Source organism: Polistes fuscatus, unplaced genomic scaffold (assembly GCF_010416935.1).
Source record: "Polistes fuscatus isolate 324 unplaced genomic scaffold, CU_Pfus_HIC Scaffold13, whole genome shotgun sequence".
NCBI lineage: Eukaryota > Metazoa > Arthropoda > Insecta > Hymenoptera > Vespidae > Polistes > Polistes fuscatus.
This window is the reverse complement of record NW_025113031.1, coordinates 3223466-3237288: the sequence shown is the minus strand read 5'-3', so window position 1 is coordinate 3237288 and position 13823 is coordinate 3223466. Positions and strand designations below refer to the sequence as shown.

General features: G+C 33.6%; 1 protein-coding gene across 2 annotated transcripts in view; it reads left to right on the top strand.

The window, feature by feature from the left end:
- LOC122513674 (cadherin-99C) overlaps window positions 1-13823 on the top strand; it is a 63150-nt gene extending 49327 nt beyond the window's left edge. For both annotated transcript variants that reach the window (XM_043630090.1, XM_043630089.1), the window contains exons 7-22: window positions 1512-1661; window positions 2222-2440; window positions 2715-2909; window positions 5234-5521; window positions 5644-5961; window positions 6061-6201; window positions 6310-6594; window positions 8127-8300; window positions 8468-8677; window positions 8926-9057; window positions 9146-9262; window positions 9393-9791; window positions 9933-10561; window positions 10961-11191; window positions 12121-12350; window positions 12821-13823. In XM_043630090.1, the coding sequence (XP_043486025.1) occupies window positions 1512-1661; window positions 2222-2440; window positions 2715-2909; window positions 5234-5521; window positions 5644-5961; window positions 6061-6201; window positions 6310-6594; window positions 8127-8300; window positions 8468-8677; window positions 8926-9057; window positions 9146-9262; window positions 9393-9791; window positions 9933-10561; window positions 10961-11191; window positions 12121-12350; window positions 12821-13143 (4041 nt within the window). In that variant the 3' untranslated portion in view covers window positions 13144-13823. The remainder of the gene's footprint in view (window positions 1-1511; window positions 1662-2221; window positions 2441-2714; window positions 2910-5233; window positions 5522-5643; window positions 5962-6060; window positions 6202-6309; window positions 6595-8126; window positions 8301-8467; window positions 8678-8925; window positions 9058-9145; window positions 9263-9392; window positions 9792-9932; window positions 10562-10960; window positions 11192-12120; window positions 12351-12820) is intronic.

The following is a 13823-nucleotide window of genomic DNA, read 5'->3' as shown; positions in this document are numbered from 1 at the left end:
GGGTCACGAGAATCTTAATCCTTAGTCTGGAGGCTCGATTCACCAACGACACGATACAACACAACGTTTCGATCTTATTCTGTTACAACCAACGAGATTTTAGAAAGTCCCTGAAACACCCATCATCTTCTCTCTTCCTCTCTTTTACCTTTACTTTACCTGGGTGCAATATCCATGCAAGAAAAAAAAAAAGAAAACAAGAAACAAACAAACAAAAAGAGAATGAATGAGAAGTAGAGAGAACGAGAGAAAAAAAAAGATTTTCCATTGAAAATCGTATGTTAAGATATGTTAATTCGTTAACCAATTCTAACATTTAATGGGCTGTTCCATTCCTTTTATATATTTCTTTTCCTTTATCCAAATGGGGTTATCCTTTTTTTTTTCTTCTTCTTCTCCCCCTGTGTTACTCGGTTTGTTAAGGAAACAACGGCAAAAAAAAGAAAGAAGAAATAAAAGAAAGTTTAACCAACCGAGTTTAGAATAAATTTCAAACAGCGTACTGTGGGGGGCTTATCTCTTATCGCGTTAGAGTTATATTATTACGTTGGCTTTCATTTTCCAGTATGTAAATCGGTTTAATCGTATAATACTTACAGACTAACATAAGTTACAAATGGTAACAAGTATAACTGGATATGAAATATTTTTTTTACAGTATTGTAAATTATTAATCGATAGGTTTTACAGGAGCAAGCATTTAAACGTATTAAAATTATCATAATTAATCGATTAAATCATCACAATACAAATAGATACTAAAACTTTATCCAATGGTGATACGTATATCATCTGATATAATTATTGTTTCAAATTTAGAAAATAATTTTGATGACAATTTACAGAATAGATCAAATTTATAAATAGAAATAAATTAGTTCAATTTTGAATTATTAATCGATAGGTTTTACAGGAGCAAGCATTTAAACGTATTAAAATTATCATAATTAATCGATTAAATCATCATAGTACAAATAGATATTAAAACTTTATCCAATGGTGATACGTATATCATCTGATATAATAATTGTTTCAAATTTAGAAAATAATTTTGATGACAATTTACGGAATAGATCAAATTTATAAATAGAAATAAATTAGTTGAATTTTTTAATCAGTGTTCCCCGTATATTCGAATTAAATAATGTTCGAGATTATTATCAAATATAATATTAGTTCGTGATAATAAATGATTGCATTTACAGGATAGGTTTTACAGGAGCAAGCATTTAAACGTATTAAAATTATCATAATTAATCGATTAAATCGTCATAATACAAATAGATACTAAAACTTTATCCAATGGTGATACGTATATCATCTGATATAATAATTGTTTCAAATTTAGAAAATAATTTTGATGACAATTTACAGAATAGATCAAATTTATAAATAGAAATAAATTAGTTGAATTTTTTAATCAGTGTTGCCCGTATATTCGAATTAAATAATGTTCGAGATTATTATCAAATATAATATTAGTTCATGATAATAAATGATTGCATTTACAGGATAGGGCGTTGAACGTATCGGAAAGATTCACGTCTACGACCACCTTGACTGTGAACATCAGAGATGACGACGATCAAGATCCATCGTTCATCTACCAAGGTTGCATGCTGCTGGATGGCGCCTGCATTAATCCAGAATACTCGGCATCTGTACGTATTACACGCATACATCTTGATAACGATCTACCTATGAGAGGGGAGGGAAGAAAAAAAGCATATTTTTCTCTTTTGTTTATTTATTTCTTCAATCCTGTCAAGAGAGATTTATTTTCCTCGAAGAAATTCAAATTAAACCGTGGATGCACTTAATTTTACTTTAGGATTAAAATAAAATTGTGATATATATATATATAATGCAATAATTACATCTTCATAGTGTAGTTTTATTTAAGAAATTGCATAAAAATTAAAAGAATTTTATATATTAGGTGCATTATTATCTTTATACACATGCATAACATATATATATTGTAATAATTACATCTTCATAGTGTAGTTTTATTTAAGAAATTGCATAAAAATTAAAAGAATTTTATGTATTAGGTGCATTATTATTTTTATACACGTGCATAACATATATATTTCATTTTTTCATGCTAAGAGAAATAATCTTAATCTAAATATAATATATTATATATTTAATACGTAAAATGAACTTTGACGTTTTATCATAAATGTCCTAGTTATTTAATGTTAATCTTTTCCGTCAGGTATCGAGTGGAGTATTGTCGGGTATATTGAACATATCACCGGAGAAAATTCAAGCGGTTGACATGGATAGCATAAACGCACCAATTCACTATTCATTTCTCAGTGGAAATCCATCGAACTATCGTGATTTTTTCGAGATCAATCCGAATACAGGTGCGGTAAAGCAGATCAAGGCTGTTGATACATCGGTAACGAAAAAGTTCGACATAATAATCAAGGTTAGAAACAAATATACATTGAATCATGATGATAATACTAAATATATATTTTTCTTTGTTCTTGTTCTTGTTGTTGTTTTAAATAACGAACACACGATCTCGTATTTCTTTATAAAAATTTCATATAATTTAATCAACGTTAAATATCTGTGTGTGAGTGTGTGTTTGTGTGCGTGGGAGAGAAAGAGAGAGAGAGAGAGAGAGGAAGGAATCAGTATAAGGGAGCATGATAGTAGTTTTACATGCTTTAATAATCGATTATCATCTTCGACAGGCTGTTGAGGTGTCGGAAGCAAAACGATCTGCCACAGCGAAGCTGATAATCACGGTTAAACCGGTCGACAGCAATCCACCGGTGATCACAGCTTCGAACAACGAGGGTTTTGTCGATGAGAATGCACCAGTGGGTACAAAGGTCATCGATAAAAATGCCAAGCCAATAACACTCACCGTATCCGATGCAGATCTGGTAAGTTTTAGTATTACTGTTATCTTACTTTTTCTTTCTTTCTTTCTTTCTCTCTTTCTTATTTTCTCCTTAGTTTGCAAACGAGAATGCAACGAGCCGTGAAGTAGCTGTCGTTTAATATGTTTTTTGGATTTTTGATTTCTTTTCTACTCTTTTTTTCCCTCTCATTCCTCGTCATTCAAGAAAATCAGATAAAAATGCATATAGAAAGATACATCTCTTTTTTTTCTTCTTCTTTTTTGTTATTTAAAGAAATGATAATTGATTTGTCGATTTATTTAATATCAAACGTCGGATAAATATCGAAACAATGAAAATTTGCGATGATACGCGTTATAGAAATATGATTTTCTTCGTAAAGCCACTATAGTGGTACTATTTGTTCTACGTTTAATGATTTACAGGGATTATTACGCCATTTTAATGGCGTTTAATTATTGGCGAGTTAAAACGAGAATAATGTTGTCGTGTTAAAACTTTATGACGATCTTACAATTAGGAAAAAAGTGAAAGTAAATCCTGAAAACTATGCTTGAGTAATCATCATCATCATCATCATAATCATCATTTTATTTCAATTTACCGAGCCGTGTTGTATACACTTACACGTTCATTACGATTGTTTCTTCGAAAACTTTGAGAAACTCCGTGTATATCTTTCTGCGAACGATCCCATTCGAACGAGAACGTTTCCCAGATACTACATATGTAATTTATAGTTGTGACGTAAAATGAGATGTTTTGTAATTAGAGCGACACGTTCATAGCTCTGCTAAAAGATTCTCCTTTCTAATTCTTCGACTCTTCTTTTGAGAACAACGCATATAACTTTATTCGAACGCCATTTTAATAGCTTTTCGTATCACAGAATTATTGGAATGTCATTTTATTGGCTCTTTGTATCACAGAATTATTGTGATGCCATTTTAGTGGCTCTTTGTATCACAGAATGACTTATTGGGACGCCACTATAGTGGCCACTTTTTCTTGCTACAAAATTTCATAAGAATATAATATAACATTACAATCACTATTATCGTCAATTATTATTTTTTTTTATAACAAAAAAAAATTATCTATAATACACCTGATTGTTTTCCAAGCTAAAAAACATTTATTCTGATTATTAAATTATAAATAATTTCGGAGCCCGCATGTGAAATACATATTCAAAGATAAATGCGTTAAACTCATCGATAATTGATCGAATAAGAATCTAATTGAGAGATTACAAAAAACTGACTAAACTGCTTCGAAAAGTTCGATGTAAAATCGTTGATAAATTTTACCACGAAAGTTTGGAAGATTCAAGTGGGGTTTGGGGGTTGAAAGAAAGTGTATCCCGTTCCCTTTTGCATGTGGGTTAACGAGTTCTTCAACTAGTTCTATGTATCCCGTTGTGCCAAACATCGATAGAATTCGAGGAAGAAGGGTTGGGTGGGATAAGAGGGTGGGGGGGGGGAATTTAAGACTATTTTGCTTTCGAGAATTGCGGCCTCAAGAAATGCAGTTTGTAAATATACGAACAACACAGTTAAAGTCTTACTTACGGAAATTACGTCTACGAAATGTTACAGCTTTAGCTAACCCGGCAACCCCCCCCCCCCAGTCCCCTCAGTCCCCTCCCCCCTTTCCCTCGAATTTCCAAGATTCTTCTTCTATCTGCTTTTTTCATTTTTTTTTTTATCTCCCTCTTTCCTCTCGTTTGGTTTAGTAACTAATGGATACATTTTCAAGGAAGTTACCGTGAAGAACCCAACCAACCGTCGAATAACTTGGCCATTTTCATTCCCGGTGTTGTCCTCTTGTGTCCTATACGACGATATTCTCGATAATATATGATAGTCGTGTTCTAGAAATGCAGAACACGGACTATCGGTATTATTCCGCGTGTTTGTAGCGAGATACGCTATAATCATGCTCGTGTCGGGAATTTAAAATGGAGTGGTTAATGTCGTCCAAATGATGTCGTCAGAAATGGAAATGTAATATATTCTAATATGTTTCAAAATTCTAAGTTATTATAATAGGATAGTTTATTCATGCGTTATAATTAGATTGTATATATATATATACTATACTATACTAGAGATTTAATTCGCATAATTCGCTGAGATGCGCGTGTAAAATTATTATTTATAATGTAAATTCAATCTGCATCAAATTTCTATCCCTACACACAAATATTAATAATTACTATTTAATTTGAAAATTTTTGTTGCGCGAATGCTAGTTCATCATCGTCATTTTTGTCAATCAGTTTAATATCTCGGAGTTTTATTGGATACTAAAATAAAGAATATTTTGTTTTATCTATGTTGCAGGGTGCCGACGATCCAAAACCAGCGTACACTTTCGAATTAACGACGAGTTATTTTTCAATCGATCCGTCCGGCGTGTTGATCGTAAACGAAGAAAATTTGGATCGGGATCCACCGAATCCTGGTCGTTTCCGGTTTCAAGTTGTCGCGAGAGAAAAAACGGGGATGGCTGCATCCGCGCCGCTTTCATTTGTCGTGACCTTGAACGATGTTAACGACAATGCACCACATCTTCCGATGACGGCACCGATTTCGGTACAGGCCGGGGAAACCAGACGAGAAGTTACCAAGGTATTGTGTTTTGTTATTTTCAACGGAAATAAAATCAAATTTAAAATTGGTTACATTTGTTTTTGTTCGTTCATCAATTATTTTCGTTTTATTGTATCAATTGAAAATAAATAAAACGTTAGGTCGAGGCAACGGACAACGACGAGGGTGAAAACGCAGAAATAACTTACAGCATTTATCACGTTTCCAACAACGGTTTACACAAGTTTAAAATAGATCCTAAAACAGGAGTTATCGAATCCGTGAGGAAACTTAATGCGGGAGAACAGTACAGTATTACTGTGCAGGCTACCGACAAAGGTGGTAAATATTCTCAAACCATAGTAGAGGTAAATGTTATTCCTGGACCTAACACTAGGAGTCCAGTATTTCAACAACCAGTCTACGAAGTACAAGTTAGCGAAGGTGCATCTATCAATTCAACCGTAGCCACGATCACTGTAAGTTGTTTATCTATCATCCAAGAATTTTTCAACAAAAGTAAAATGATAATAATAATATAGTAAGTAGTCATTCACGAGATTCGTATAATTTGAAAGGCCGTTGACCCGGAAAACGATCCCGTTTCTTATTCCATTGTTTCGGGTAATGATCTGAGACAGTTTGCTATTGGCGCCAAGTCTGGTATTATAACTGTCATTAGAAAATTGGATAGGGAAGATTTAACTCGTTATCAATTGGTAAGTTTGAAATCTTTATCTTATTGTTATTAATAAAAAAAAATATATATATATATATAAAATTAATACCTTAATTATAATTATTTGTTGTTTCGTGTTTTGAATTAGTTAATTAAAGCCGAGGACACTGGTGGACTTTCCAGTACGGCCACCGTCAATATCAAGGTCACTGATATCAATGACAAGAATCCAGAATTCGTTGAGTTGCCTTATCAATTTTCCGTGAAAGAAGGTGAGGCACGTAAATTGATAGGTCGGGTGCATGCCGAGGATGCTGATGAGGGTATCAATGCGGAAATTACTTATTTCGCACCAGACGATATTCCATTCATGGTTGATCCTGAAACCGGCGACGTCCTGACGAAAATTGTTTTAGATTACGAACAGAATGACGTAAGTATGAATAAATAACGATCAGTATTTTTATATATATACATTTTGTATTTGAATTTGTAATTTAATTGAAATTTTTCATTAATTCTCTTCTAATTTCGTAATAAGACTTGTTAAATGAACGAATTTTCTGTTCGATTTACATGAAAGATTAGAAACGTGAAGTAAACGTTTTGAGCAACAATTAACGAGATTTAAAACCGTTTAATCGTCCATTTTAACGGTATTGAATTGTTTGATGCAACCTTTAACGAGAGGTTCGTTAATTATTATTACCTTTTGCGAATATTAACGAATTGAGTTAACTTCAAATGGAATAATTGTTAATATCTATGATTACAAAAGCTTTACGAAATGGTTATTACTATTCTTGGATTCTTAATTCGAGCTAATTAAAAGTATTTTAATTAAAACCCTTTTGCAATAAGATATAATATTAAACATAAACTTCAAAGTTGGAATAAAGAAACAATGAAGGAAAGTAAGGGAATGAGAGAAAAGGTTGTTTTTTTTTTGGGGGGGTGGGGGTGGGGGGAAACTCTCCAAGAAGCGTAATTTTTATTTCCATTATTTAAAAGTTACTTTCGAAAGAACTCGAACTTGTTTGGCAAAAGTATTAGAATAAATTTCAAGAGAAAAAAGAAGAAAAAAAAAAAATCTCCAAAACTATTCTTCTCCAGTTCCTTGTCGATGTTTCAAACTTTTTCCTTGGAATTGGCATCGAGTCGAAACGTTTTGAAAATCTACTTCGGTTTTTTTCGCGTCAATTCGAGTTTAGAAAAATTTTATTCCCATGGTAGAATATCACATTTCGAGTATCGTATCAACTGTGGCGGTAGAAATGATCATTTTAGGAAAATGTCCCGTTGAAAAATCCTACTGCCGAATAACCCAATTGAAGAAAGAAAATGAAATACGTTTAATGTGTACCAGGTTGTAAACGAATACCTAAACGTTACTAGCTAACTAAAACTTAGTTACTCGTTACACCTGGATATTCCTATTGTTTCTAAAGGAATATTGTGGGAACTGTATTATTCGCATACTCTCTCTTTCTCTTTCTCTCTCTCTCTTATCCGATTCTACGAACAATCAAGAATTTTATCGTCTGAATCAACGTTAAATTCAACCGAGTGCATCCTACCTTACTTTACCAACACTCGATTGATCTTATCCAATTATTTTTATATTTTTCTCCTCCTTTTTGTCTAATTTGTTTATGAAATAATTCTCGTTTTTATATTATTCTATGAGTATAACGATTATTATTCATTTTTAATATCGTAACAGTATAAATTATTTGAAAACAGTCAAATATTAATATTATTTCGTCCAAACGATTATTTGTAAATATATTTCATTATTTTGTGTCGATATATAATTTATTACAAATTTTTTAACAAGTTTGTCTATAAGTATAGGATAATATAATATAAAAAAAAAAGAACATCTTCTCTCTCTTGCTTACTCTAACAATTATTTTCTTTATACAATCGAATGATTCCATTGAATATTTATATTATCTAACTTAGGAATATAAATTCGTGGTTACTGCGAGAGACGGTGCACCTGATTATCGGTTGGCAACAGCAACGGTAACCGTCAAAGTGATTGACGTTGAGGATGAAGTTCCAATCTTTCGTCAGAGTAGCTATGAAGCTCGTGTTAAGGAAAATGTTCCAGATTACATGGTGATCCAAGTTATGGTGAGTGTGTTCATGATCTCAATTTATTTTTTGCTAAATACAAAAAATAATATACAATAAAAAAAAAGAAAATATGTGCGTAGACATTAAAAATATGAAAGCTGCTTCAACGAGTGGATCAGAAGAATTTTGTTCTGATCTAAGAAGGCTAACGTAATTAATTTCAGGCCGATGATCCGGACACTAAGAAACAAATCACGTATACGATCAAACAAGGGGACACTGAACTATTTGCTATAGATCCGAAAAGTGGAGTTATACAAACTATTCGGGGTTTAGATTATGAAAGAGAAAACCAACACATTCTTATTATTGGTACTGTTGAGAACACGAGTGATCTTCCTGGTTCAACAACAAGGGTTGTCGTCAATGTTCAGGTATTGATTTTAACTGTTAAAGTGTAGAAGATACTTGAGAAATCATTCTATCGGTAAAGTTCACAAACACACATGCACACATATACGCGTATACGTGTAATTACAAAATTATATTATACGATTTATTTGATTTAATTATTGGTAAAAATGAATAATAAATTCGTGCATGTTAAAATAATTGAAAAATTAATCCGAATATTGGAGAGAAAAGAAAAGTATTAATATTAGATATTTAACGGATTTGATAGGATGTTAACGATATACCACCAATCTTTACCATGGTACCTAGACCCATTACTCTTGACGACGATTCACCTATAGGAACGACGGTTATCAATCTTGTTGCTACAGATTCCGACGGAACTGCGCCAGGAAATCAGGTAATTAAATTAATGAAAGTACGCGTGGTGATAAGCGTAAGATAAATAGATAATCGAATTATCTTGACTCGAAATCAACTTTCTTTAGGTGAGGTACGAAATCATCGGACGTGGTATTGCGAACAAATACTTTGTCATAGATCCTGACACCGGTGTTATTAGAATTCGAGATGATCTTAGAAAAGAAACCGACACTGAGTATCAGGTATTAATGTTTTGTTTTCTTTTTTTTTTTTTAATAAATATTCATGGTTTTGCACGTAGTCAGTTTTTATTTTCTACGAAATTAAGCATTTATTTTCTAAGATTATTATTATTCGTTGCTTTTTAATTAGGTTGACGTGCGAGCATACGACATGGGGGAGCCTCAATTGTCATCCGTGACAACTGTCCCAATTTTTGTTCGACACGTTGCTACCGTTCCGCCAGAAGTTGGTTTAGGTTTTGCCGAGAATTCCTACAACGTCGAGGTGCCGGAAGATGCAACTGACGGGACATTGATCAAGATAATTACGATCATCAACAGTCACGCTCATGATTCGACACCCTTGAAGTGCGAGTTGTACAGCGGAAATGAGAATGATTTGTTCGAGGCCAGTGTCACGGAGGAACGTAACTGTGCGCTTAAATTGAAAAAGGGTGCTTTGGATTATGAGACTACTGAATTTTATCAGATCAAAATTAGGCTCGAATCGTTGTCCGGATTGTTGAATTCTGGCCGAAATACAACTATGGTGAGCGATTAGTTAATTGTTTATATATTTTAAATACGAAATATAAATGCTGTTTTTGAAGGAAAAGAATTTTTCTCGACAATTGATGTATTAGTCGCCGTGATAAAATCTAAAAAACAAATGTTTATTTATTGTTAACAGGTAAAAATCCAAGTAATAGACGTCAATGACAACAAACCTGAGTTTATATTCCCGGAGGATGACAACAAGCTCAGAAATGGCCGATACTTCGCCGCGATACCTAGGAACGTTCAATTCGGTTCTGGCGTTTTGCAAGTGAAAGCTCACGACAAGGATAACGGAAAATACGGAAAATTGGAGTACAAAATAGTCGAGGGACGTGGCTCGAATTATTTCACGATCGATGCCTTTTCCGGAATAATTCGTACCACGGCAACTTTCGACAACATAGACTCGTCTGAGTTACCGTTCAAATTCAAAGTCAGCGTACGCGACAATCCAAATTCGACGATTAATTTCAATTCGATCGTGGCACCGGTTATAGTGAATCTGATTGGCGAAGAAAATCTTTTGATATTGGTCGTACAAGACGCGGCACCGGAGGTACTTCAAAAGGATTCCAGAAGGATGGCTAACATAGTCGAAGAAAAGAGCGGATTGGTGATCGGTATCGATAGGATTACCGTTAGAAAAGTTCGTACGAAAAATGGTACGGTTGAAACTTATCCGCAAGACTCGGACGTTTGGTTTTATGGGATTGATCCTGACACCGAGCTGATATTGGATCGCAATAGTTCCAAAATACAGAGGTACATTTTTCCCCCGTTAAAAGAAAATCATTTCTTTTTTTTTTTTCAAATTCAATGAAATCTTGAATATAACGTAGACGTAATTTTCGATTACGTAACAGATATTACTTTGAAGAATATCGTAAAATTATTTTTCACCGATAAAGTATAATCATTTCTTAATACATCGTATAATTAGCAGCACCGGTACCGGCACCAGCACCAGCGTGCTGTATGTTGGTGGGGGGGAAGACTTTGCGATTGTAATGACTACGGTTGACCTTGAATATTTATCGCCAGTAAAGCCAATCGCGATAAAAACGTGCAATGCATTTATTTAACGATTCGTTCTAAATATATATACATATTTTTTTTCTTTCTTTTTTTTCTTTTTTTCTTTTCTTTTTCCTACTTTTTTAGGTCGATCGTCGAAAGAACTGCGGCGTCGAACATCACGTTTGACGTGTCAACGTTAGTTAGAGCTAATGCAATCGAAATACACGCGCCAGTAATGTACGCTGAGCCGGTACGCACGCAAACAGCTGTTGCGTTCAGTGGTGAGGTATTCCCATATGCTCTTATCATCATTGCCTGCGTCATACTGATACTTGGAATAGCTGGAATCATCTACATCTGCGTATCTTGGTCCAGGTAATTTCATTTCTTTCTTTATTTCGTTCCCTATAACCCAATCCCCTTGTTTCCTTTGTTGAAGTATTCCCATATGCTTTTATCATCATTACCTGCATCATACCGATACTTGGAATCATCTACATTTGCGTATCTTGGTCCAGGTAATTTGATTTCTATCATTCTGTTTCTTTCTTTATTTTGTTCCCCGTATAACCCCGCCCCCGTCCCCCTTCTCCTCCTGTCACATTCCTGTTGATCCAGTTTTTGTTTTTTATTTTCTTACCTTTTCTTTTTCTTTTTTTTTTTATTTTTTTATCATTCAATTGCGTTAGTTCAGTGCCACGTATAAATCATTCGTAATGCTTCGTTATTGTTACTCGATCGACCTACTTTTCCTTGTCATTACCACGAGAACAGAACAGAACAGAAACGCATGCTTAGAAAATATCTTTGCAAACGAACGTGCTCGTGCTTATTCACGTTAATGCGAATATTATATAATCATGGGAACTCGTCATATTTTCTCTTCTTTTTTTTTTTCGTTTTATTATTAGATTCATTAACATTAATTAATATCGTCTTTATTACCTTACTCATTGACAATATTTATTTGCAAACGGGTCGTGGATTTTTGTTAACCCACTCTTTGGAGTCAACAACACACGGAGGGGGGAGGGAGGTGTTTTTTTTTGTTGGTTTGTCCGAACAGGTCATCCATCCATTTTAATAACTGTGAACCATCGTTTGTTTGACTTTTTTAGTGATCTTACGGGAACTAGTTCTTGTTTTTTTTTTAAAAACTAACGCGTGGCTTGATTCGATTAACGTTAATTAATATTTCCGTAATTCTACTGAAATGTGTCTCGTTGTCGTAATTAACAATTTACATTGCATAAATATATTTAATAAATAGATATAAAAGAATATAATAATGTGTGTGATCATAGGTACAAGGCATACAAGGAACGTATGCAACGAATGTACGTTGTACCACGTTATGATCCTGTTTACGTTGAGCCCAATTTAAAGGAATACGAGACCCAGGTGCTACAGATGAGCGTTCCAGTTGATGACAACGACAGTTACAACGACTTGCAACTTGATTTTAGCAACAAAAATCATGCATTCAGTTTGGACAACGTTAGTTACATTACCAAAGACCACGGTGGTAGTACTGGTAATAATAATATATATATAACATATTATTTATTTCACTTGGGTGATATATTTTAATATTATTTTTTGTTATATTTGAAATCGTATCGAAATCGAGTATTTCATTTTTTTGTATTAAATTATTCCAAGATTATTCGCGATTGTTTATGATATCACTGAGAGAAACAAAACAAAAAATCAAACAAAAATTCTATAGAGATTTTTTTTCAAAATTATATAATATACTCTTGTAACACGATTAATTCGTTAAATCATTTAAAACAATATAGAAAGATTTATTACATTACCATCATAGCAAAGGGAATCGTGTTGAATCGAAACAACGTTTCCAGAAAATCATTTTTATGGGAAAATAAAAAAGTATATCGTTACGATGTTTCTTATCTCTCTCTCTCTTTGGAGTTGTTTCCCCGTAACACGTAAAATGGCAAAACGATTCGTTCTTTCTTTTTTTTGTTTCACTTTTTCAAGGTCAACAGAGTCCTGTGAGCTCAGAAGCTGCAACAACGGCTCGTGCATCGAGCATCGCTGGGAATCATGCCGAGGGTAACGTTCATTCCCTTAGACGATCAACTCTAGGTCGTAAGAACCACACAAGCAGTAACAGCAACACCATGAACAATCACGATACCACCACACCCGTATTAAATCCTCTTTACAATCATGCCGGTGATTTACTCAATGCTAGTCCTTCCAACGATAACGTTACATTCCGAGAAAAGAAGGATTATTCTCATCTCGGTTTTACTTATTTGTACGAACAAAGTCCCGTCGAAACTACCACTGAATTGTAAACAACAACACCAACAACAACAACAAAAAGAATCCTCGACCATGCTACCCGGAATTATTATTTGCGAGAACAAATGGGAAATTTGTTTCATGGTAAAAGTAGACCCAAAAAGTAATAACGTTGGGAAGTATATTCCATAAACGAGAGAAAATAAAATATATATATTATTTCTGACCAAAAGTCACACAGAAACAAATCGTTTCTTTCATTTTCTCGAATCTGAAGGGAAGGAGAGGGGGCCAAAACTAACATAATCTCGAGTTCGTAGCAGGTTTCATCGCAAAACAGCGAATACATTATAAACGACACCTCGCTTGATATTTTTCAAACGTGCCAGAGATTTTTTTCTCTCTTTTTGTTTTTCTTTTCTCTTCTTTTCTTTTCATTTCATTTCATTTCATTTCATTTCATTTATTTCTTTTCTCTTTTCGCGAACATATAAAGGCGTACAATTTTTACCAACTGGAAAGAGAAAGAAAGAAAAAAAAGAAAGAAGTAGAAGAAGAAGAAAAAAAAAAGGGAAAAAGAAAACCTACATATACACGCGCATATACCTTGAAAGAAAAGTCCCTTTTCATAGGAATGATCAGTATACTCGCGAAATGATCGATAACGAACAAATAAAAACACTTCTCGAGGGATTGAAAACCGATACGTACGTACGTACGAGAATTTGAAAAA